The 27,243-nt window shown below is 40.2% G+C and overlaps 1 protein-coding gene across 2 annotated transcripts in view; it reads left to right on the top strand.

Annotated features, from left to right (window-relative positions):
• Positions 1 to 27,243, top strand: part of TMTC1 (transmembrane O-mannosyltransferase targeting cadherins 1) — a 244,572-nt gene that overhangs the window by 19,171 nt on the left and 198,158 nt on the right. The window contains exons 3-5 of one of the 2 annotated variants that reach the window (XM_037032260.1): positions 11,310 to 11,383; positions 13,832 to 14,008; positions 17,434 to 17,694. In XM_037032260.1, the coding sequence (XP_036888155.1) occupies positions 11,310 to 11,383; positions 13,832 to 14,008; positions 17,434 to 17,694 (512 nt within the window). The remainder of the gene's footprint in view (positions 1 to 11,309; positions 11,384 to 13,831; positions 14,009 to 17,433; positions 17,695 to 27,243) is intronic. The other variant, XM_037032331.1, reaches the window with a different exon arrangement.

Below are 27,243 nucleotides of genomic sequence, written 5' to 3'. Positions count from 1 at the left end.
AACACATAGTTTTTCAAGTTATCTAATATGAAGTGTAGTTATTTTGTTGAAGATGGGAAATGTATTTATAAAGTTAAATAGTTTACAGATCTCTGGTCCTCTTTAAAATACTGATTTAATCTTGCCCCAACCTGGCATTATCAAAGTTACCTTGTTTCACATCTCAGGAACTAGACTTGATTTATTTAATGTTTATTGCCAGGGGTAGACAAAGACTTTCCAAGGAAGACATGGACACCACAGTTTTAAAACAATTGTTTCTAGAGCCTCAACTTGCATGTGGACACTTTTCCTAAAGCTGATCTGCCTGAGAACACACCTGGGGTAAAGGTGTTGCGTTGGTTCTCCTCTCCCTCTTCCCCTTTCAATTGTTCTGTAATTTGAAGGAGAAAGAGAAAAGGAAAGGGAGAGGGAAGGAGAGGGAAGGAGAGGAAAGGAGAAGAAAGGAGAAGAAAAAGAAATGTCTTCCATACATCAGAAATGTACTATGCATCAGGTGCCCAGACTTTGAAGGCACTTACAAAGGAACAGTTTGAACCTTGGCCAGGTAGCTCAGTTGGTTAGAAAAGCTCCTCCTGATACACCAAGGTTTTGGGCTTGGTTCCTGCTTAGGGCACATACAAGAGTTAACCAATGAATGTATAAATAATTGAAACAACACACTGATATTTCTCTTTTTCTCTCAAAGCAACCAATACTTTGGTATATTGTTGTCAGCAATGTCTCCTTCAGTTGAGGCATCATTAAACCCCAAGTCGGGCTTCCTATCTTTCTGTCTTACACAATACTGATGCTATGAAGATTACAGCATATTACTGGGAGTAGGGCACAGTGTCCTGTGTTGAAGTTCTTTTTTAATTTTATTTATTTATCTTTAGAGGGGAAGAGAAGGAGAGAANTTCTGTAATTTGAAGGAGAAAGAGAAAAGGAAAGGGAGAGGGAAGGAGAGGGAAGGAGAGGAAAGGAGAAGAAAGGAGAAGAAAAAGAAATGTCTTCCATACATCAGAAATGTACTATGCATCAGGTGCCCAGACTTTGAAGGCACTTACAAAGGAACAGTTTGAACCTTGGCCAGGTAGCTCAGTTGGTTAGAAAAGCTCCTCCTGATACACCAAGGTTTTGGGCTTGGTTCCTGCTTAGGGCACATACAAGAGTTAACCAATGAATGTATAAATAATTGAAACAACACACTGATATTTCTCTTTTTCTCTCAAAGCAACCAATACTTTGGTATATTGTTGTCAGCAATGTCTCCTTCAGTTGAGGCATCATTAAACCCCAAGCCGGGCTTCCTATCTTTCTGTCTTACACAATACTGATCCTATGAAGATTATAGCATATTACTGGGAGTAGGGCACAGTGTCCTGTGTTGAAGTTCTTTTTTATTTTATTTATTTATTTATTTATTTTTTATTTTTTTAAAAATATTTTTATTATTTATTTATCTTTTTAAATTTTATTTATTTATCTTTAAAGGGGAAGAGAAGGAGAGAAATATCAATGTATGGTTGCGTCTCGTGAGTCCCCTGCTGGGAACTGGCCCGCAACCCAGGCATGTACCCTGACTGGGAATCGAACCGCGATCGTGTGGTTCGCAGGCCCGAGCTCAATCCACTGAGCTACACCAGCCAGGGCTTGTGTTGAAGTTCTGTATTCAGAAGTGAGATGGCTGTCATGGGGATGCATAATAATATGTTCATTTGAATGGACACAGGAAGTTTGATTTGGCTGTTGGTTTGTTCATGAAGACTGGTTTTAGGCTGCAAGATGGACTTTTTCCACAAACAAAATTCTAAATTTATAAGCCCAAGGTTTGACAAAAATTTATTTAGGGTAATTAAGAAAAAAGTCACTTTATTAAAATATTACATTATTAAAGGTAATTTTTCCAGCCTTTTCTGGATATCTTAGACTGAACAAGGTGCCCGAGTAGAAGACTATGAGACATAAGTAATAGTCCTTTGGAAAGTCTCGGCCAAGCCTTTTGCCGTACTTCTGAGAAATGGTGAGAGTGAGTGACTAATGACAGGAACCTACAGTGATGGGCATGCTTAAATTCCTTGCTTCCGGCCGAATTAAGGAAGACCTGATGGAGTTGTCATTGGCTGGTAAATCATTAAACAGGATGTGAGAGGACAGGTCACTGTGGTTTTGTGGATAACTTCGGTGTTCAGAGAATTATATTGCTGTGATAACATGGCTAGTTCTATTCCCGTTTCTGCAAACCGTCCAAAAAGATGAAAGCTAGGAATTGAACTGATGCTGTATGCTTTCCTAGTCTAGTGAAAGGTGGTATTCAGCCATAGAACACTGAATTTATTGAAGAGAAGGCTGCTGTGTCTGTTACTTAGAGATCTGTCCTTTATATTTGATAATTATATATCATTTTTATAATTTATTTATAATGTACTAAACAATTTCATATTCATACTAACTAGAAAAATAATACAAAATTAAGAATAATACAGGAACTTATCACAAAAATTTTATAAAACATTTAATTTTATCTGTATTTTATCACAGGGAGAGATGATAAAATACATGTATTTTTAAGCATAACTGTATAATAATTTTAAAAAATGCTCAGGGGGAAATAAAATGGAACTGTGAGTTCAGGGAAAGTATAAATGCCCACCACTTAAAGAAGAGCTTGTTGATGTTGTTTAAATGAAAAATGATGGATTTTAACATGCTGCGGTATATTTCAGATTCCTTTTGGTACATTTAAAACAGTAGCATTATAGCCTTATTTTAAAATGTCAATATTTACATTGCATAGGAAATTATATTCTTTCTAGTCTAAAATTATGCATAATCTAAAATTATGCTGAAAACATTTTTTTAAGATTTTATTTATTTATCTTTAGAGGGGAAGGGAAGGAGAGAGGGAGAGAAATATCAATGTATGGTTGCCTTCCCTGTGTCCCCTGCTGGGAACTGGCCTGCAACCAAGACATGTGCCCTGACTGGGAATCGAACCGCTATGCTTTGGTTTGCAGGCCCACGCTCAATCCATTGAGCTACACCAGCCAGGGCTGCTGAAAATTTTTGATATGGATTTTTAAAGATGAGAGAGGTAACATAACTTTTTGATATTCTTTTCTGCTGCGATGTGAGAGAAATACTAATCAAGGGCTACTACCTAGCCATGTAGAATACAGAGTGAGGAAAAAGTAGGCTTACAGTTGTTTATACAGGAAATAATACAAACCCCATGTTTCACATATTTAACAACTGTAAACCTAGTTTTGCTTCACCCTGTATATGATGCTGGTCCAAGGCAATTTCTAAATGATAGACAATATTACATTTTTTGAAATTCTCACCCGAGGATATGTTATTGATTTTTACAGAGAGAGAGAGAGAGAGATAGAGAGATATGTGAGAGAGAAACATCTATCAGTTGCCTCCTGTAAGTGCCCCCACTGGGGATTGAACACACAACCTACCTACCCAGGGTAGGTTGTGCTCTGACTGGGGATTGAACCCGCAGTCTTTTGGTGTATGGGATGATGCTCCAACCAGCTAAGCCACCTGGCCGGAGTGACAATACTACATTTCTGACAAATAATTTTTTAAGTTGAAAATCTGTGCTTACAACATCTTGGGGAACTTTTTGCAGGAAAGAGCAAATGCGTATGACAATCACAGTCCTAATTCTCAGCGTGTGGACTAGGAGAACATAAAGTGTGGATAACCTCTGACAGTGTGATCATGGGCTGATGAAGTTAGGTTGAATTCTAAATAAAAAAGGAAAATCCTCCTAGCAAAATGACCTTTAAGAAAGGGTTTCAACAAGCTTTTGTACTAATTGAAAAAAAGAACCCATGGTAACACAATTATAAGAGCTAAAGAGTCTAAGGGTTGGACACTTATTTAGGGGAGAGTGTTAGAAAAACTATTTGCATTCACAAGGAGAGAAAGGAGGTGTAAAAAGGAGGTGAAGAAATTTGACCTACATAACAATCTATACGAGGAAGTAAAATCAAGAGACTGTTATTTGCTTATAGATATTAGTTCAGGTTTCTAAGGAGAAGGGCAGAAGACTAGAAAAAAGAGATGTGCTTTAGAAAAGACACAGTGATAAATTATATTAAAAAGAAAAAGAGAACATAGTGGGTGGGAGAGGGGGTTAGTAGGAGATATCTCTACTTCGTTAAACAAAAACAAAAGTGGAACTGTACTTTATCTCAGGAAGGACTGAAGATTTAAATTTAGCGGGGGGAGAGGTTTAATTTAAACATGTTGGGATTATTATATTTAAACATGTTGATATGATTAAGGCTTTGCTTTATTATGTAATCAAGAAATAGTTAATGAGTACTTACTTAGTGCAGGCACTCTGCTGGGTGCCAAGGGGATGTGTGGCTGGATAGCAAGATCCCTATGCAGGATTTGTTCGCAGTCTCATAGGAAAGCCAAAGCATGTGCACGTAAGTACAGAGAAGACCTGGCAGTGTGTTGTAATAAAACAAGGATCCCAGCGGAGGAAAAAATGATGGGGTTGGTCAAAAAGTCCGTATGGTTTTTCCCATAAAATAAAAGATACATTTTTCATTTCCACCACTAACTTTTGATTTGGATTTGTTGAGTACGTTGGCTAATCTCCCACACGGTACAGCATCGATTGTTCTCAATGTCTTGATTTGATTACTGTCACCTTCACCTGGTCTACCTGACCTCGGAGCATCATTCTCCAGCCAGCAATCTCCAGCACAAAATGTCACAAACCTCTTTTGACACATTCAGTCAGTCACAGCACCTTCTCCTATGCTGAACAAATCTTTTTTTTTGCATTTCAGTTGAGTTTTTACCTTTCTTCAAATAATAAACATAATGTGCCAAAAATTCGCTTATTTTCTTCCATCTTCAATTTTAAAATGACTACACAAAAATTCGCCAATTTTGATTAAGTTTTTAAAAAAATACATGCTGAGTGGATCAAAAAACTATGGTACATTTACACAGTGGAATTCTATGCAGCAGAGAGAAAGAAGGAGCTCCTACCCTTTGCAACATCATGGATGGAATGGGAAAGCATTATGCTGAGTGAAATAAGCCAGGCAGTGAAAGACAAATACCATATGAGCTCACCTTTAATAGGAATCTAAACAACAAAACAAACAAGCAAGCAAAATATGACCAAAGACACTCAAATACGGAACAGGCTGACAGGGTCCAGAGGGGAGAGGGGAGAGAATCATAGGGGAAAAGGGGAGGGACTCACATGAATAAGTATAAAGGACACATGGATAATAACTAAGGTGGGGGGTGGAAATGGGAGGGAGGTGGGGAGCACTGGAGGGCAGGGCTGGGAATATAAGACAGAACACTGTACTTGAACAATAATTAAATAAAAAACAAAAATAGTAAATAAAAAATACATGCTGATATGACAGCTGTCACAGTAAAATCTAATAAAATTGTTTTGAATGAATTTAAAGACGACTAAGCATTACTAGAGCCACCTTACAAAAAAACACAAATGAACTTTTTGGTCAACCCAATATTTTTAATTTAAGTAGACAGGAACAAATTCATTTATGAGGGAGAACCCCCCCAAAACTGCTATTATCTTCTGGAGGGTGGGCCTCTTGTTATACAGGCTTCCCCTGGTAGGTGAGTGTTCCAGGAACCCATCTGTATCACTGTACCAGATGGTGTGGTTGTGAGAGGCTGCATTCAGTTTCAGTGAATTTTTTTTGAAGGCTCTCAACACGTTTGTTCATTTCATGATGGGTGATTTATGAGTGCACCTGCCTATGCCACACTGAGTGTCAGACAGTTTTTGACCAAAAAAGGCATGACCTCCGTGCCTCACCCTCCCTGTTTGCTGGATCTTCCCCTGAGCAGCTTTGTTCTGTGTTTCCCTGGATGAAAAAATCCCTCAAAGAGAAACGTTTTTAGTTGATATGGAAGGGGTGAAACAAAAAATGGCAGAAGCACTAAATGGCATCAGAATCAATGAATTCAGAACTGTTCTGAGCAGTGGAAGAAAGTCTCGATGGGTGTAATGCATCAAATGGAGAGTACTTTGAAGGTGACTGTAATTTAAACATGTAAGAATAAACACATGATTTTTTATAAATAAATTTCATTTTTTGAGTCTTCCATTACACTGACTCAGTTTTTCAACAGGTATTCGAGAGACTGGAATGTTGTCCTCAGTGCAGGGGTGGAGCCACGAATGAGATAAACTCAGACTTTTCTTCATTTAAGGCTTTGCAGTTCTTGGAAGGGGTTCCCGACAGTGTATTTCTTAGGAAATTGTGAGGAAAATCAGTAATTGGGAAAATGGGGAAAATTATTGTAGTCCCCTATGAAAATTAAGACTTACTCATTCATCACAGAGACATTATTACTGGTTTGAAGGAGTGCACTTTAGTTAAAAGCATCAGCAGGAAATGCTGAAACAGCAAGTTGCAAGTTAAGGTCAATGTTTCCAGAACTGGAACAAGAGCACGTAGGAGAGAACTGCCATGATCTGATCTGTCCGTCCTGCCGTTCGCTGCCGCCATGTATTGAGTGTGGGTTCCTGGCTCTGTCTGATGCTAATGGAACTCATCCTTGCAGATAAAATGATTAATAACTTTATATAAATCCTATGAGTGGTATTCCAAGAAGTAATACATTTTGGGAGGAAATTAAGTTCCTAATTGGCACTTTCCACATGATTCTGTTATGCTTACTCGGAAATTTGAATGTTACACTATTCTGATTCTACCAAATTCAGCTATGTTTTTCCACTTTTTGAATATTTAAAGGATACTGCTCTCAGGTTATAACTACCCCCTTGGAGATAAAAACCTGCAGCATAAAGCAGAAATACATGCTGTCCATCTGCATGTATTTTTGAGCAAGTTCTTTTGTACTTCCCAGTATCCTATGGTTCAGCTGACATTGTTGCAGAATCAAGCCCAAGGGGGCTTCAACTTAAATTCTCTCTTTGCTTCCCAGTGCCTGCTCCTGCCTCCTTTCCCTTTACTCCATGCTCTCATTCCTCTGTGCCTTCCCTTCCAGAAACACGTTGTTTGCTTTCTGACTTTTCTTTCCTCTGCCTCGATTGCTTCTGCATTTCCTCTCTGACCCAGGATACACATTCCCTTACCATGAGCTTCCTGAAGTCTTCCTTGGCCTGTCCTTTGTTTTAGTGTATAAAGCCAGCCTTTTCACGAAGCCTTCCCAGACACAAATGTCAAAATTAATTCCTTTAGTTTTCCCATGGCAGTGATTTCTCCTCTTTATGAGACAGCAGCTTTCCTGTATCATATTAATACACTCCTTTGACTCCTCACCAGATGTTAAACTCCTCGAGGTAGGTTATACCCCTCCAGCTTGCATAATACCTGACAGATAGGAGGCACTTGGAAGATGTTTGTTGACTGGAATACACCATGCAATTACTGAATATGATCCTATTAACTGATTGAGTGACAGTGAATGGCTAGTCTAGGCATATAGTAGTTGCTGACAGGACCCTAATTCAACACAAATACAGAGTAGATGTTCAGTGAATGCTTGATGGTTGGTAATTGGCAACAAAGTCTATCAGTGTTAGCACTAACATTTTAACACCCCCTGACCTGCTCCAAGGGACACTGCATTCTTTACATCGGGACACATCCAGCTGGCATATTCTGCTGCGGCTCTGTCCCAGCAGCACTAACTGGCTGCAATTTGAGAAGCAGGGCTTCAGGTGCCTTTAATGCATTAGTTATGCTTGCCTAGCTTACGATTGCCTCACTGCAGCTTGCTACACCCAATATCAGCTTGCAAGTCTTGCTGTTGTTTGAGTTGGCCCCTTTAGTTGTGCTACAATGGGTGTCCCTCTGGATCCAGATGCCTGGCCTGATCCCAAGACTTTGTTGCTGGCAAGCTGGGCTCTCTGTTCAACTCTCAGAAGGCCTTACAGTTGATGTCTAGCTCCATGCTCACAGAGGCAGTGGAATACACTGACCAGATTTAGACTTCACCAGTGAACCATGTGCAATTAATTGTCGCTTTACAGATGGTGAGTTTGAGCTGGGTCTTGACACCAAGGTGACACCACATTTTACTGCCTACTTCCCTTGAGTCTTGCAGTCTTCCCGATTTGGCACTCAAATTTGTCTTAGATTAACAGGTCAAGAAACTGTGTGTGGTCCAAGCAGCCCCATTAGGTAATAGCTTTCAACTCTGTATTGCCAATGAAATTATTTGACCATATCCAGGTGTCTCTTGATTTAAACTGAAGTAGAATTTTTCTCAATATGTGACTTGCTATCAATCTATATGCAGGCCTGTAATTGAATTACTTTTATTTCTATTTTAACTAATAGATATATTAGATTATCTAATAAAGTTAAATTAAAAGATAATATATGTAAACCTTAAGGTAAAAAGATTATTTCTATAATCCACACAGAGCATCCTGTCTCAGTGCTAAGAGTGTGACCCCATTTCTCTGCAGGGAAAAGGGGGAAAGAGGGCACCCGTGTTGGGTGGGCACTTTGTAGGTAGCATCTCATTAATTACAGGAGTCATATGAGATAGGGGGTGTTGCATCCATTTTAAAGGTAAAACTGAATCTCAGAAATTAAACATAACAAAGTTGAGTCTCACTTAGGTGGCAAGGGGAGTCTATATTCCAGAGCCGGAGGGTCTGACTCCAGCCGTGTGTCACTGCATCTCCGTAATGACTACAAGGTGTGCTCATTATGTGAGGGTATTTATAGGAACATTTCCCAGGAAACTATTTTCTGCTGTTAATTGTTGGTTGAGTCTCCAATACACTGTGACTTTAGGTCCTGTGTAATTTTGGGAGATGCTAGTTTCCTGTGCCTGAAATGTCAACCCAGTTCGTTTCCCTGTGAACTCCTCCTGGTCTTTAAGATCCAGCTCATATGTGACCTTTTCTTTGAAACAGTCTTTGAACCATACCTCATTTTCTTTCTTTACAGTTTTCTTTCTTGGATGTAAATAAAATTAAGAGACATTCACACACATGTTAAATAATGCAATAATACAAAATGTACAGATAGCCTTCTATCCCTACCTCTGTTTCATTTTGGTCTGTTCTTGAATAACATTTAAAAATATCAGAATTTAAAAATATATAATGACCATATACTCTTTATCCAGAGTCACCAATTTTTCAAAAGTTGCCACATTTATCATTCTTCCTCCCTTTCTTTCTCAACATATAAAAATATTATTTTTTGAAGCATTCGAGAGCAGGTTGCATAATTCATGCCCCTTTATCCCTTAATACTTTAGTTGTATATTCTAAAACCAAGGCCATTAATCAACATTTCTCTTCAGTCTCCTTAAGTTTGGATCAGCTACTAGTTTTTATGTCTTTCAGTAATATATAGCTTTAAACATAATGTAAAATTTATGTTAGAATGTATATAACAAAATGTTATTAATATCATACATTTTATAACTTTGAAGTCCATAGCATTAAATATGCTATATTACACAATTAAAATATAAATATATAGTGCATACTATATATTTTATGATATTATTGTATTATTTAAGTGTATAGTATATTAATATTTTATAATATTAAACACAAATATATTTATGTAGTATATAATCTAGAAATATGTAAAGATAACATAAAATATAAATACATAATATATGCATATATAGTATATTACCTAAGTACAACATATACCTGTAATATATAATAATAAATTGTATAGAACATTATATTATGGTATACTAGATTATAATGAGTTGTGATATAATTAGTAAATCAAGATATACCATAATATGAGAATATATTAAGATATAAGATTTAATGTTATAAGATAATGTTGAATTATATCTTATACTTTATTTATAGAAAATACGTATTAATTTGTGTACTGTAGTAGAATGCTCTCATCCTGGGTCATTCTGTGATGTCTCGCGATTAGGTTCAGGTTGTGCGTTCCTGACTGGCAGACTGTACAAGTGATGTGTCCTGCAGGGCGTCCCAGACAGTGGTGTGGGACCCAGACAGTGGTGTGGGACCCAGACAGTGGTGTGGGACCCAGACAGTGGTGTGGGACCCAGACAGTGGTGTGCCATGTCCATTCGCCCTTGATTGGGGAGGTTGTTTTATTCCCTCATCAAGATGTAATGCAGTGCAACACATTTGTCCACTGTACAATTATTTTTTAAAAAATTTTCAGCTAATAAGTAATCAGTGAAGAAATGGTTTGGAACTCTGCAAATATCCTGTGCCTCATTAAACTTTCATACCTTAGATTTAGCACGCTTTGATATTTTGTGATGTTTGTTGATTGAGCCACTTTTTACTCATATGAAGAAGCAAAATGGCTGTTTTTCAGCTGTGCTACTCCCTCTACATTCGTTAATGGGGTTTTTCACCAAAGGATGAGATGTCCATTCCCTTCCATTCACTTGCTCACTGTATGTATATAGGAACTTACACATGTATTCATCCATCCATCCATCCATATATTTGTTATCAGTATGCACTCTCAAATGTCTTTTTTTCATTGGTTTATAACTTTTAATGTCCATGTTTATTGTGATGTTCAAATTGTCTTGTATTTGGTGAGTGGTTCCTGACTAACTTCTGTGTCCTTTTGACATGTACCTGTCATTTTTTAACACTTTCTTCCTTTCCGACATGCTTCTCTTTACCTTCCAGCTCAGCCCTGCAGTCCGTGTTCTCGGTGGAGGAGGAATGGCCCTTAGTTAGTAAGAGGGCTCTTTGCTGCTGTGGTATTTGCTCTTAGGCCCTTTCAGTGGCAGAGCTAAGAAATACACACATGCACGTACACTCACATACAGCAGTGATGAGTTTACACTCATTCCCATTCTTGTCAGAGTTATTGATCCCTCAGCTTATTTTCCCAGTGCTGTGTAAACGCCCTCAGCTCCATTCACACTCCAGGGCCCAAAGACTAGCACAATGTCTTGTACTTGATCATTGCTCAAAAAATATTTTCAAATAAACCAAGAAATGAATAAACTTGGATGCTGTGAATTAGCCTTCTATAGAAGAAAGGTTAAAAATGAAGTTAAACTTGAAAATCTTGGCCCTTCCTTCCTCTTTTGTTCCTCCTATAAATGTTTATTATTAAATAAATGTCTAATATTATTATTATTAAATGTATTATTTAATATATTTAAATAATACATTATTATTAAATATATATGATAACCAGAGGTGGTTAGTCATATATTAGAATTTGAAGAATGGCGTGTTTCCCACTTTATTATACCCTACATAAGCCAGTAAGTTTCTGTAATGGTTTTCTGGAAGTCATTTTCTGAGGTTTTTATTTTGTATTTTTCAAACACCCTAGGTGGCCGGAATCGTCGGCAGGGCGGATGTGTTGGCGTGCCTGCTGTTTCTGTTGGCCTTTCTCTCCTACAATAGGTGGGTACAGCTAAGAATGTCCTTTTCTGTGATTACAGTTGTGCTGTCCCTAAAGAGGGGATTTCTGCCACGTGCATGCATGTGCACACGTGTACATGGGGCCTCTGCCTGAGAGAGGAGGGAGGCTTCTTGGCCTTGAAGGGCGCAGAGAGCTTCCCAGAAACCTGGCTCAGGAAATCCTCTCCTTACCAACCGCTGGGTGTTCGCTCTTCCAGCTGCATTCCGAACCCTGTCGTAGCCTATTGGAGGAACTGCCCTCCTGGTTCCAGGCAGACGCGCTCTTGCTCCTTGATTCCTCTTAACTGTCGTTTCTTACTGAGAGTGGGTTTTGGAATCTTAGCTCTGAGGCAAAATATATGGGATGTAGTCTTCTCTCTTACGTGCCCCTATGATTTGTTTGGGTTTTCCTTTTCATTTCGGTCCTAATTTTTTTGCTTCCTTATCCTCATTAAAGTAGCTCAGAGCTTAAAACAAGGCTGAATGGAAAGCAGTTTTCTCAACTGTGGTTTTCCAATTTACATATTCTTTCATCAATATACAGCAGCTTCTTGCTTTGGGAGATTGAAATGTAATAACACAATTTTTTAATTATGTTGCCTTTTTCCCCGCAGTGTGATCAGGTTCTCACCTGAGTGGTGACGTAATGAGGTTCTCACCCGAGTGGTGACGTAATGAGGTTCTCACCCGAGTGGTGACGTAATGAGGTTCTCACCCGAGTGGTGGCATAATCAGCTGGAGAAAGGGGCAGGGTGAGAAGCACATGTGCATGGGGGCAGATGGCTGGGGGCATGGCCCTGAAAAAAGGGGCCAGTGAACCATGCTGTTCTCCTTCGTGGAGGGATGCTGGGGTAGGGATTCCTGAACCTTGATCTTTGGGTCAGTTCATTGTTCTACACTCTTACAAAGCCCAGTGACTCTGAGGGACACTGTTCTAAACCAGCGGTTCCCAATATGTGGCGAATCTGCACCTACTTCCAGCAGGGGACATTGGACAATGTCTGGAGACATTTTCGCTGGTCACAGCTTGATAGACCAAGGATCCTGCAATGTATAGGACAGCCCATAGAATAAAGAATCTTCTTCCCCACAATGCCAATAGTGCTGAAATTGTGAAACCCTGTTGTAAACCAATTTAGACTTTGGGTCAAGGCTGAAATGAATTGTCTTATGGAGTTTTAGTAAAGTGAAGAACCTTTTAGTGTGGTACCAGTCTCCTACCCCTGGCTTGGTGACCTCCCACGGCACTGCTGGTCATGTATAAAGGTGTAAAAAATCTCAACAGTATAAATCCCAACTCACCAATGGTTTCTTGTTTGCTCTGGTGTTAGAACCAGACTGAACTTGTTCTTTCCAGCCCTCTCCGTGTGGTTGATATATTTGGGAACATGATTAAGCCTGCGGTGTATCCATGTCTATGTGACAACAAGCCGTCGTAATCCACCTTTCTAGTGTGCCTGCCATTCCCGCCTTTAGCAATTGAGGCTATAGACTAGCATCGAAGAAGAATCCAGACCTATGTGGCTGCTTTGAGACATGAGAATCAGGGTAACACAGCGCAGCCACAGAACTATTGGCCTTTCTTTCAGAGGAGTGGGGCAAGCAGGCATGGCGCCCGCTGAAGCGCAGTGACGCGTCTTCCTGCGGGGCTGCTTCCTTTTTGTGAGATGCAAACAGACCTCACGCAGCTGCAAGGCTCTGGAAAGTCCCCGCTGGGAATCATGCTGAGAAAAACCTTTGTCTAATGACATCCTCATGGAACATGAATTGAGAAATACAGAGTAGGCAGAAGAGAAGAAAATGCTAAAACATCTGTATGTTCATCACAGAGTGAAAAGATGACTGTGTTTTGGGGGGTATGTGTGTGTATGTTTATATATACTCATGTATCTCCACTGATTGTTTTGTGTAGAAAAACATATTAAATACTTTTGCTAAAATAATAATGATGTTAAGCATTTAACATGTAATAAAGCACTCATTGAATCCTCCCTCCAACACTGTGACCCCATCTCACAGATTAGGCAACTGAGGCGGAGAGGCAAAGTAACCTGCCCCATATCACCCTGCTAGTTAAGTGCAGAGCAATAATTTGAACCCAGGAGACCTGGCTCCAGAGTTCATGTGTGTGGCTTAGTGTGACCTGTGCTACTCACTTAAAATATATTCACTTAAAGATGTTTCCATGTCATTAAATATATCTCTATGGTAGCATTTAAGTGGCTTTTTAATGTGCATTTATTATATGCCAGGTTTCATCATAATTTTTATATACCTTGAGCATTCAAATCAATATTAGACACTTTTTTTTTCTTTGTAATTTTAAATGATTCTATTCTTGAAGAAATCTTTGCTCACCTTCCTACTTAGAATACGCTGAAATTGATGTTAGATCTTATTGTTAAAAGGTGGTGCCTTTTGGATGAGAAGAATCTTGACCATGTTTTTCAGGAGTGTGGACCAGTGCTGTGTTGGGGACTGTTTCCCGTCCACGGCTTCTCCCTTTTTCTTGCTGCTTGGTTTGTTTCTGGGGACCTGCGCAATGCTGGTGAAAGAGACGGGCATCACTGTGTTTGGAGTGTGCTTGGTTTATGACCTCTTTTCCTTGTCCCACAAGCAAGAGAAATCGTAAGTCATTTGAATGTCTTGATATCAGGCAGTGCATTGCAGAGAAGTACTTAAATAAATTAAAATAAGGTACAGCATTTTTGTTAAGCATGACTTCTCCTTAGACCATAATATAATAAACAAATCATATTTCATTAGGATAAATCCATTACATATGTTCAGACTCTTCATTCATGCTTTTATAAAAATCAGTGGGGGCTATAAAATTTTTGTGAGCCCCAAATTAGGAATTGAAAAGACCTATGCTACTCGCAAGTTTATAGTAGCAATACCTTCTGGTTGCAAACCACTGAGACATTTCGATTTACACAGAGAGGTGGTTGTGAGTGGAAGCCGTTAACGGCTCCTTGAATCTGTGTGTGGAAATGAGTGTGACCCATCAAAGGGCCCTGCTAAGTTGGAGTTTGCTCCGAGAGTCCATGCTGTTGTCTAAGAGTCTTGGGAATCTCATTTTGAAATGTCACAATGGGCCAGCATAAACCATCCAGGACTACTTACACATCATATCCAAATCAGAGAACAAGTTTATTTAGTAGCCCGGTTCCATTTTCACAATTGAAGGCACATTCATTTTGCCCCGGGGTCTGCAGCTGATAAGAACGACTAAGGCAAGTTCAAACACACAGTATAATTTTCTCTCTCTGTCACATTTATAATTACTAATAACGCGGTGACACACAGACTCTGTTTTTCAGAAAATTTAATGTTCTTACTTTTGAACTTTTAAAAATGTGTTTGATTTATTTTTCTGCCTTGTCCAATGAAGAATTTTACTTTTTTAAAAATCCTGTCTTTTTATTCTGTTCCCTATCTCTTTATACTTCTTGACATAAAGAGCAGGGCTATTGAGTGGCAGAAGGCTGAGATTAATCATTAAATTCCGATCACCTTCCTGCCTCGGTGTACTTGGATATCATTCAAATAGAATTGAGTGCTTGGTCGACTCCCTGTGAGTCTCAGAGAGGTGTGAGAGGAAGGAACCCAGTTATCATTTTGACCTGAGCTCATGCCAAGAAAGTGTGAGCCCAAGAATCTCCCATTGCTTGAATGAAAATGTCTTTCCCCATATCCTCTCAGCCGATGACTTTCTTCACTTTCTCCTTGCATCCTTTTTACCTGTGCTTCTTAGCTTCTTTCTACTTTTCCTCACTGACAGCAGGAAGATGCAACAACTGACTGCAGACCCTCCTCTTTGGTCCCCTCCAGAGCCATTTTAACCTCGTCATTGAAGCCATGTTTCCTATGGTCTTGGGATTCTCTGGTCCAACGTTGCCTATAGTTCATTCTTCTTCCTCCAGTTTCTTTTTTTTTTTTAATCCTCACCAGAGGCCATGCTTATCGATTTTAGGGAGAGGAGAAGGAAAGGAGAGAGACAGGGAAAGAAATGGTGATGTGAGAGAGAAACATCGATTGGTTGCCTCTGGCATGCACCCCAACCAGGGACTGGATCTGTAACCTAGGCATGTGCCCTGGCCAGGAGTCGAACCCACTACCCTTTGGTCTATGGGACAGTGTTCCAACCAACTGACCCATACTGGCCAGGGCCCACCAGGCTGTTTTCATAGGGGATAACTGTCTCTTTTGTCCCTTTAATAATCTCTTTTGACCTCCATCATAAACTGCTATAAGTTCTGTGGGAGGAATAATATGCTGGTACGTAGCGCAGAAGTTGCACAGATTGTAATCTGTGACTTCTTTTAAGTAACCCGGCTCTCAAAACCAGCAGCTCTGCAAAAGCAGAGACATTCATTTTTTCCTTCATCCTTCTCTCCGCCCATTCAACACAGACTCATTCTGTACCTGAGAGATAAGATTCCTTCCCTCTAAGAGCATGTGTCATAGTGGGGGAGACAGACATTTCATAAGTAATTACACGAGTAACTGATTATAGCTGTGAACGTGGTGAGACAGAACCCAGAGTATGTAACAGGGAGACCTGGCCTGTGATGGTTACTATTTCTTGAGTTCTGGCCATGTGCCAGGCATGGCATGTGCCAGGCTATTTATAGGTATGAAGTCACACAATGGTCCCAACTGTTGCCCTCATTTTACAGAGGAGAAAATAGAGGCACAGAAAGTAACCTCTCCAGAGTGGTCTAACTGTGAGAGGAGCCAGGATTAGGACCCCTCTCCTTGTGACTCCAGGGTCCCTGAGCACCTTGGCCTCTGTGAAAGGCACACCTCCCAGAACACCTGCTGTTCAGTAATTGGCCTCACATTCATGCCGTGAGACCGGCTCAGAGGTTCTGAGTGCTGACCCCTTTGAGAAGCTCACCAAATTGTGTCCCCTTTTCCCAGTATAATGTGCACACATGGTTTTACGCAAAGTCTTAGGTATCTACCCCCTACTTTATTTGCTCATTGAGAATAAAATATCTTGGCACTAGGTTGTTCTAGAGGTCTTTTCTTGTATGATTTGGGCAGTGGGAAAGAGACAGTGACAGAAACAAATGGTGGAAGCACTTTCCTACATGAAGAGCAAATTATTTGTGAATTTGAAGTGGATCACAAATGGAGTGGAATTTCTTGTATGTGATATCACCTTTAGGAAGAAATAATTTTTAGCAAAAGATGAGCTCCTGAAAATTAAATGGCTTTTTCTCTTTACTTTTTAAATATTAGGATATAGTTTCCAACTTGCAGAGATTAGCATTCCCTGACCCTAGTCTCTAACCACTTGCTTTGCTTTTCATTTAACATTAGGCTTTAAGACACATCATTGTCAATACAATAGCTATAGTTCGTTCATTTGAACTGTTGTGTGGTATTTGACTACCCCAACTTATTTATCCATTGTTACACAGTTGGAAAATAGATTATTTTCACATTTTTTGCTATTGTAAACTATGTTTCAATGCAGTTCTTTGTGCAAATACACATGGGACTCTCTGGGACAGACCCTAGTGGAGCTGCTGGGGCCATAGGTAGATGCATGTTCACTGTGTCGTCACATGTCAAGACACATATATATCCTCTCATATATATATATGAGAGGATTCGTGGAAGAAAAATGCAGTCACAGTACTTTGTATGGATCAGCTGTGTGTTATGAGATCATAATTATGCAAATGCTGAATACCACTTCAATCAAATATTATGAGATAAATACATTTGGAGAATCGGGTGAAGAACAGGGTGTATGTGTGTGGGTGACCATATAAGAGGGATGGAGTCCTAGTTTTCTGTATTAGGAAGTGTACTAAGTGTACTAAGTGTAGTACTAAGTGTAAGTGTACACAGAAGTGTACTATATCTTAAAATCAAAAATACATTATAATTGTGTTATTTTTAAAATACCATGATTCATGCCAGAAAGGAGAGTTAAAATGCTTGAGAATGGTTGCTTCTAGGAGCAGGACTTTGGGGTGGGACAGGGGGTGGCCATTTCTTGTTGCCAGCCTTGTCATTCGTCTGACTTTGTTTAGGAGCAATGGGGTCATCCATCAGCGCGGCCCGCAGCCCCCGGGGAGCCCCCAGCCCTCCTCACTGCCAGCGCACCCTCTCCGAGAGAATGGGAAGCAGCAGCGGTTCCCTCACAGAGGAGCTTGGAGTGGCTGCCACCCCCCATTGCCACCAGAACCCAAGAGCAGTGGATTCCCAGCGTCTCCTCGAGCTGTGTGGTCCATGATGAGGTACTGGGCTGGGCTTCTTGACTGTGTGCGTTTTCACCATCCAGCATCACCCATGTGAGTTGATAGGAGAACTGAAGGCCTGAGTGGGTTCTTTTGACCTCCCCCCTCTCCTTGTTTCTCTGCCTCCCTCTTTCCTTCCCTCCCTCCCTCCCTTCTTCCTCCTTCCCTTCCTTCCCTGTATTGGACCAGGTAAGAAAGAGTAGCTAGAAAAAGCGCTGCTATCTGCTGTTACTTAAAAGCAGGGGGTGAAGGGTGGATCTGTGAAGACTCAATTAAGAATACACGGTTTTTTTTCCTGGTGGAAGAACCTTGTGTTGGTTTTCTGAGGGAGGAGAGAGCACTCGCTTTGCCTGTTCTCTCCTGCTCTTTGTGTGTGATAGGAATTTATGACAGCGTAAGCACAGGAGAAATCCGGGGGACTCCACCTCTCTGAAATGTTTTAAGGATGTGGGAAAATCTTTATAAAGCATGGGATTTTCTTTCTTTTTAAAAATATTTTGATTTAGCCATGAAAACTAACATTAGATTGATCAGAACAGGTGCTCACTAAATTAGATTGCCTCTAAAATAGCACAAGCCATAGGCAAGACAGAATTTAATAAAGATGGAAATTCAATTCATACGGTTAGCACTTTATTACTTCAGATTGCTGTTCTTATTTTTCTGTGCTGTTCTAGAAAACTCCCTCTTTTTCAGGGTCTTTGTTCCCCACTATTCCCACTTTTTTCTGTATTTCCTTTGTATCTCACTCCATTCACTCATTACATATCTATTTTAAATAGAATACCTATTGAGTATGTAGCACGTGCCAGGCACTATTCTAGGTACCAGGAATGTCCTGGTGAATAAGGAAGATGAGGACTTTGCTCTAGCGAAGCTTCCTTCCTAGTAGGAAAACCGAATAACCAACAATGTATGCACAATGTGATGGAGAGGGATGAGGGGGCCTGGCCAGGGCAAATTTGCACTGGTTGGTCACAGAAGGCCTCCTGCATCCTCCTGAGTCAGAAGAAGAGTTAGCCCTGCAAAAATCTGGTCAGAGGGTTCCAGACTTGGGGTAATGGGCAAGTGGGTATTGGAAAGGCAAGGTCACGGGTGGGCACTGCCCAGAAATGAAGAGTGGTGATAGCCATGGAGGCAAGTTTTTATTTTAATCTTAGTGGAATGGAAATACTTTGGAGGATTTTTTTAAATCTTAATATGGTGAGAAATGATTACATTAAACATTTTGGCTTCATCTTGGCAAATGATGTTGGGGATAAGAATAAGGCAGGGAAATATTTAAGAGGTTTTATACAGACTGGGGGAGAAGGAAGGGTGTTGGCTGAGGGTGACGGAGACTGGGGTGGACAGATGTAGTGGATGCAGAATCTCTTGGATACAGACCCACCATGACTTGCGGGTGTTTGGGGTGAAGGAAAGGAAGGAGACAAGGATTTGGGGGTTTGGGACTTAAACAGTTGGGCGGATGGTGGTATCAGTTACTGAGAGAGAGAGTTAAGGTTACTGAGGGCTGAGGGTAAGACAAAGTCACAGTAGTATATGAAATTCTTTAGAAAAAAAGGGGATCAACAGTCAAACCATTGAGGAAATCTTGACTTTTATGGGAAGGGCCATGGAAGAGAGGAAGATAAACATTTAGGGAAATTAGAAATTGTTTTTAAGGAAGCAAAGGAGGAGAAAGGAGAGGAGCTAAAAGAGAGTTGTAGACTTCCAAGGAGGGACAAAGTCAGGCTGGTATGGCTGTGATTCCCTGAGGGCGGGGACTATGTCCGTTTTCGCTCATGTCTCTATCTCCAGTTCCTGTCACAGTGTCTGGCTGATAGTTGCACGAATATTTGTTAAATGACTAAATTAATGAGGTGACGGTGAAAAGTATTGGAATTAAGCATACGTAGAATAGATTTAGTAAATTTGGCAATGAAAGAATGGAGAAAAAGGATGGAAACTGGAGGGGGGTAGGTTTCTATTTTTATTTTTATTTTAAATTTGATGGGCATGGGTCTATATGTGGTTGGCTTGTGCAGAGTAGAGATGAAAGATGCTGTAGCAGAAAGGAATATGATGAAATATGAATACCAGTGGTGTGCTGGTGAATGTTTAATAACTGGCTTCCAAAGCAACGCAGTCCTGACTTGTGTTTGCCAGTTCCCAGGTGAACCACTCCTTTGTAGTTTAGCTGCAAACATGACGTCACTGAATGTGGAGTTGGGGGAGAAGTGCTGGAGCCCAGCATTGTGCAGTATTCCCACTGCCTGATAGACAGTAGATGTAGACAACCTCAAGAGCACAGTTAACAGTAAAATGACGTAAACTAGTAGGCAGTGATGAGGTCTGAGTATTTACCACCTATGTTTTTAATAACATTAATTTTAAGTTAATATAATCTAATTTTCAGCCCGGGCTAGTGTGGCTCAGTGGATTGAGTGCCAGCCGGTGACCCAAAAAGTCACTGGTTCAATTCCCCGTCAGGACACATGCCTGGGCTGTGCGCCAGGTCCCCAGTTCAGGGCATGCAAGAGGCAACTGACCAATGTATCTCTCACACATCGATGTTTCTCTCCCTCTCTTTCTCCCTCCCTTCCCTTCTCTCTAAAAATAAATAAGTAAAACATTTAAAAATATATAATTTCATTTTCAGCAATGGCTGTAATTAATAACTGGCTTGGGAAATACCTAAAAACTTAATAGTCATTTCTTACAACCCAGCGAGTCAGCCATCACACACCAGTGAGGAAAGATCTTTCCAGAGGAGGAAGAATGTTTTATATCTGTCACTCATCTACTGGGTACCAGGACTGGGCTAGTGTTTCCCGTACAGCATTCCACGCAACCATCATAGTAATGCATTTAAGGTAGATATTTTAGTTGCTATTACCAGGAGGAAATGGGAGATCTAGAGGTTAAAAATACCTTGTCCACATTTACATAGTAAGTGGGAAAGTCAGGGTTGGAACTCAAGCTGTGTGACCGTGTGTTTTGCCCATTTCCTGGACTCTGAAATCCGTAGTCCTGGGCAAGGGCTTCTCTCTGGGGATGAGGAGGACACTGGTGTCATTCTCTGGGGAGGCGGCCTCCCCGTTGAACTGTCAGGGGTAGACAGATACGTGCAGCCATCCTAGGGTTCACAAATGAGGCACTTCTTGACTTGCTTTAACATATGGTATTGGTGCTAATACATTTATTTAGATGACATGCTTTAGTAGGTAATGTTTTATTCTTTTTCCACCCTGAGCCTCAGGCTATTTTAGAAAAAAAAAATGATGCCCGGAGAGCAATACGCAGCACAGCTGGAACTGGGTCAGAGTCTTGCTAAGTTAACCTGTTTGTAGGCGGGAGGACCATTATCCCTCCTTGAGAAGGAAAATTGTCAGATATTTTCCCTTTTTGGAAAGAAACTGGGTCATATGTTGGTGGATAAATTTAATTGATATGAAAATTAATTTGAAAAAAATTAATTTTGAAAGCTATGCTTATTTTGTCAGAAGGTGGTCAGGTGAAGCAAATAAAAGTTCAAAGAGGCAATGTTATCTTAATTCTTAAGATCTCCACAGGCAGTGGTTAAATCATGGCTCATTCGCTTACTTGATCCTGGACAAGTTATTTTATCTCTAGGGACCTCCATTTTTTCACCTCAAGAAGAGGGAAGTAATAGTGGTACCTTACTCTCAGATTGGCAGTCAGGACTGAAGGCTCTAGTGCATGAAATTATTCTGTAGGTAGGTGCCTGGCACAGAGTGGCCGTGTAGTGCATGGCAGCCAGCAGCATCATTATTAGCAGTTTAGTGTTGTGACTGGTACCATTCCTGCATGGGTTTCTGAACACCAGGCTGCATTGTGAAAATGGTACATCCTTAGTGTGTAGGCAGGGAGTGAGTTTGTGTGGGATGGGTTTTTTGGGGGGGGGGGGTAGAGTTGAACTTCAGTATTATTTGCTAGTGTGTATTTGCATTGCATGTGTGGCATCAGACTGACAAAACAGCAGCCAAATACCATCAGGTAAAATGTTTTCAGAAGTTACCCTACATAGGGGAAAATCCCACCCCAGGGAGCAATCTTACTGCAAGTCCTTTATTTAGTTGCCCATTTTCTCATGTGACTTAAGTGGTTGGCATTTAGGTAGAAAGTGCAATGAAAAAACCTAGGACTTAGGGTATATGCTCTGGAATTCGATGGAATTTCATTTGATACTGTCTTTTACTCAGTTACTCAATGTGAAGTGAAAAATGTTTTGTATGTAAACATTCCTTCTCCCGACCCTCTTTATTGAATCAAAATCATTCAAACAAGTGCCACTTCCTCTTTTACAGAAGCTCAGTGAGCTCTGCATGAAATCGTACCTTCAGAACTAACTCATGTATATGGATATGCCTGTGTGTCTAGACTCTTTTCTCTCGTGTATACTTCATTGATTTAATATTTAAATAACAGTGATCATAATAGGCATAGAAGACAGTTCTTGCCTCAAATTTTTGCTCATTTCCTTTGTTTTTTGATACCCTTTAGGGTCTGTCATGACCTAGCTATTCAGCAGTATTGACTGAGCAGCTATTATGTCCCAGGCACCATTTTTGGCAGACAAGTAAACAAAGCTGTGCCCTCATGGAACTTAGCTGGATAATGGTTGTGGTATTTTTACCTAAAATGAGCTCACATTTGTGGGTGAGATGGTAGTTAGATCTTTCACTTTGGTGGGTATTAAAAGTTTTTCTTGTAAATACCTTGGATGTAGGCATGCAAATCCAGAAACTAAGACAGGTTTAGGACTAGAGAACAATTTGACATGAAAGTGAACCTGTGAGGTAATTAGAATCAAGAGACTTAGGGAGGCATTTAAATATTTTGACTCTGCTGATGGAGTGGGTAACTGATATTTTACACGCTTTGTTTCTCTAGACCTCGCATTACACTCCTTTTCCTCAAAGTAAGCAGTGCTGTGCAGATGGAACTCCTGATGTGGGATTTTGAACTTTTATTTCACACATAGGATCTTATGAGTAGGGCAAATGTGTTTCAGATCCTATTAATCACCTCATATCAGCATTGAGAGAAATTAGTGAGCTAGTGAAGTGAGATTTGCAGGTGACAGAAAAAAAATCTGTGTTGAAAGCCAGTATTACTGATGAATGACTGGGTTGTCCTGCACCCCCGCCCCCCAGTTTCACACACCTTTTCTGTTGACTGATCTCACCTGTACCATTTTCAGTCTCACTTAGCTGCTGCTTTTAAGAGGCGTGGAGTTAAATGTAAGCCTATCCAACAGTTAAAAGTGAAGTTTGTGAGTTCACATTAATAAATCCCCTCCCCTACTTAAAATTCAATGCAGGTGTAAACCTCAATGATAAATCTACGTTAAGAACAGAAACCACCTTCATTAAGTTAAAACATTATTTAAAAAAATAAACTGTATCAGTAAGAATGAGCAGGCTTCTTAATTATGAATTGTGGTCATTGGGATAGGTCATTAATGTGACTGTAATGTTCTTTGGTGGGTTGATTTACCCAAGCTGGTTTCCCAACTTCCTTTATGGTAGCTCTTCGCAAATACAGAGCTTGCCAGAAAGGTATTCCCTTTTTGTCGGCGGAGAATTTGAGAGTTTTTTTATTTCCGCTTACTGTTTGCTCACAATTAGCTGAGAGTGGTGTTATTCCTCCTGAACCAATTTTGGCCCTGAAGTGAAACTGTGAGGTAATTAAAGTCAGGGGACTTGGAGAAGCATGTGAATATTTTGAGCTTCACTGACTAGTGTGTGTGGTAAAGCAGGCGCTACCTTGATGAGTTTGTCTGAAAGCTTATTGAAATCTGCTTTGGTTCTCGAACTGAACTCAGCACTGAAATGGACCATTTCAATAAAACGTTCCTTGGCTTCTTTCAGAATTTAGCACTAAAAGCTTCCAAATAAATCACATGTAAGTAGGCAACATTTCTTTTAATTTATGGGTAGCAGTTGGTAGAATTCCTAACTGCTGAAAGCCCTTGGTTCATTCTGCTTAATCTCAATTGGGTAGCAGTTCTTGGCACTCTGGGGTCCCCTGTGAATTTCAGTCGGTGGATGATAAGTTCTTTGCTTTCTCAGTGTGGAGCAATCAGGCTCAGGCATCTGCTTTCCAACCAGATGCACATATGTTGAAAGAGAAAACTCTCGGAACGGAGGCATTTCTGGTTGGCACGCAGTTTGTCACTGCTACAGTAGCTGCTTAGAAGATCCCGTTCCCATGCTTCTCCATCAGCTCAGCAGTCACCCTGTGGAATACCCTACTTCTGTCCTGTGTGGTTAAGAGGCTCGGGGACTTCGGGGCCAGCAAGGCATTTCTCTCTCCTTTTGCAGAATGCAGTTAGGGTGCTTAGGGCATTGTGGGGCGTTTGCTGCAGATTTCTTTGCCCTTTTAGTTAATGCCACTGTCATCCAGATTAATATTTTCATCGCTTTCTCTTTTCTAAGATAGGCTGCTGAGAGGTTGTGGAGTGATTGTAATAAAAGAAATATTTGTTTCTCTTGCCATTGCAGACACTCAGGGTATAGATAAATATTTTTTCCACAAGAATGTTATTCTCTGCCAGGCAATAGATCATGGTGGTTTCAGATATATTGGTGGTATTTTGAGTTTGTTGCTTTGAAAATTGTCTGGCGCACATTTTGATCTGGTACTGTTTTGTAGATTGAATCTGAATAATGTACATGCTTGAAAATAATATTTCTTTAATATTCAAGAAGAGTTTGGAGGGACCTTTAGTCTAGCGGAAGGAAAAAAATCATGGAAATACAAATGATTTGGTAGTTCTCTTATAATTCACAAGCAGGCATCATGGCCTTGATTCTCACCAACAGTCAGCATTGTGGGTCCTTCTATAGCTCCTGTGGAGTGGGCACTTCTCACAGGTTGTACCTACAGCTTATGGTTTCAATTCTCCCAACAACCTGTGAAGTAGACCTTCACATAGTGCATAGATTCATACAGACTACCTAATCCTGTTCTACCACTTACCAGGTATATATGCTGTATGGCAAATTCAACTTTCTGTGTCTCAGTTTGCACATGAGTAGGTGGCAAGTAATACTAGTACCTACTCCATGAGGTATCTTGAGGAACAAATGACTTACTACACAGAAAGAGCTTCATACAGCTTTTACTGGTAGCTTTTTAGAAATGGTAGTGCTATGATTTAGCTCCCCCCACCCAACACCCTTATTTTATGCCAGAGTCACTGTGGAAGAATTATTGTTAAGAAATCTTTTTATAGCATTCACCTTTTCTTTGCTGTATTTATGAAAGGAAATGGTATAGTCTTGATATGATTTGTTGTGATACTTTGTTATTTTCTCTCTTTTCATAAGCTTACAATATTTTAAAGGGAAATGACTGCAAAAGAAAAACATTCTCATAGCAATGATGAAAAGTTCAGTGGCGTTTAGAAGATAATGGAATGCCTGTGCTAACACTTACTCTGATGTGGCGAAATGCCATCCTCATTTATAAGTTGTAGCAAAAGATATGCTTAGTTTCTGAGAAGAGCAGTTAACTTTTAATTTAAAATATTTGATATATTTAGAATTACTATTGAAGAAAACATCACTTTAATAAACAGATCATTAGGTTGCAAACCAAGTAAAACCTTAATTTACTAGTTTTATAGGTAAATGACTTTACACCCCTATAGGAAGAGGTGTTTCGTGTAGATTTATAAATTTTTGATGCTATTTGTATTATCCAAACCGTGATCTTTATTACTTTATATATAATCTGGAAAGTGCATATTGATTTTGAAATCACCCTAGGCAGCAGTCTCCATGAGAAGTCTGGCATTAAAGATTTGCTCTTAATGATTTAACCTCTAAACGTGTTGGTGAAGTCTTTAAAGGGAACATGACTGTGGGTTTTTAGGGGATGAGGCCAATTACTGTATCATCACTCAGAGAATTGCAAAACAACGAAGGCCAAACAACCAGCCAGAGTTGGGTGGAGGGCGTCGTGTTTGTGTCTCCTGTGGAGAGCTGGACAAGCCCTCAGTAACCACACGGCATTTCAGCTTTCCCAGGGCTAGGCTGTAAGCTCCTGGCAGTTCAGTCTTGGCCTTAGATTGCTTCTGTGCTCAGTGCCTGGCTCCCTGAAGTAATTTTCCTTTGTGACTGTGAAAGAAATGTGACTTTGTGGAAGGATTTATGATCCATGCTACATTTGCGGTGAAAAAAGTTTTGATTAAAAAAGCCTGTCTATTTAATTATAAAACTGCACTTTTGGTTTCCATGCAGTCAGTGAGAGACTGCACGTACCCTCAGTGAGATTGTTTCCCTCTTCTCTACAGCACAGCATTTAGCGCTACAGCAGACAAGACAGGTACATCTTTCATATGAGGTCGCAATTGGGTGTCAGTCTCCGGATATTTTTAAGCAGAAAAATAGAGGTGTGATAATAGTTAATGACGAAGAGAGTATGATGTCTTGAAAATGACAACTCTCATCATTGTCCCTCATTGCTCTTTACGAAGAATTTGAGCAATGTAGTATTGACATTTTTTTTTAAGTGAAGAGCTGTTTCCTGGGTTGGGCTGCATGTAATAAAACGAGAGGCAGCATCGGGTAGTGTGGGGAGCCATGGCCTGGTTGGTGGGAAAGCCGAATTCTACTTCGATGTGATTCGCTCTGGGACTTGGACCCGTTATTTTACTTCCCTGGGTTTCTGTTTTCCTTGAGGGAGGCATGAGAGGGTGGTCTCCTGTCACTTGATACCCTTTCTATGGTCTGTTTCGGTCAAGTTCTTATGAAATGCTGGTGTCACTTTTCCTCTTGTCTTTCGATTGCTGTATTTTTTTGGCATGCGTGTTGTTGGGAGTTGTGGGTTGACCCTAAAATGAGATACCAAAACGGGAGGCTCTTACAGTGACTAAACAGATGGTACAAGAAATTTTGTTATTTTCTCTTTTCCTTTTCCAACCTGGATTCTTGGCTACCCAGGTCTTTGGTACATAACTCAAATGTATTGATGGAAAGTGGATGGAAAGTGGCGATACTAACAAAAAATTAAATTTTGCCTCACACATGTTTCACCTTCGTCTGTCATGGATGTAATTAACACTGTGCATTTGCAAACGGATTCCTGTTGGCTCTTCAGAGATAGTTTGTTGATTCCTTTGATTAATAAACATTTATTAAACACTTACTAATACAAACATTTTAGGGATCAGTTCTTGTAAAGAACGAAAACTTTTTAAACTTGTTTAAACAAATTGGGGTGTGTATTAAAAGGCTACTCAGCACCCCTAGTCTAAAACAGCACCCCATCCTGAGTGCTGAGCCTGGTTTCAGGACACAGAAACTGGTGAAGTCAGAAGATTTATTCTTTTACCTCTTTGGGGCTTCATGGACTCATTATTTTAAAACAAATCTATATTGTATTTCTTTTTTCTCTTTTTAAAGAGTGACTTTGCTTAATGTGGTAAGTGAAGGGCTGCCTGCACTTTCATCTGAAATCTCTGTGAGAGATGGACCATGTCCTGACTCCAGATTCTCAGAAGAAGAGGCTCTGGTTCACCCAGTGTGGGTTAGCTTACGTCCCGGCGGGGAGTCCCACAATGACAGGTGTATGAGGACTTATGGGAGGCAC

Source organism: Sturnira hondurensis, unplaced genomic scaffold, assembly GCF_014824575.4.
Source record: "Sturnira hondurensis isolate 20B ecotype Veracruz unplaced genomic scaffold, ASM1482457v3 Scaffold0000362, whole genome shotgun sequence".
NCBI lineage: Eukaryota > Metazoa > Chordata > Mammalia > Chiroptera > Phyllostomidae > Sturnira > Sturnira hondurensis.
Note: the sequence above shows the minus strand (reverse complement) of the source record. Positions and strands in the feature narration are given on the sequence as shown.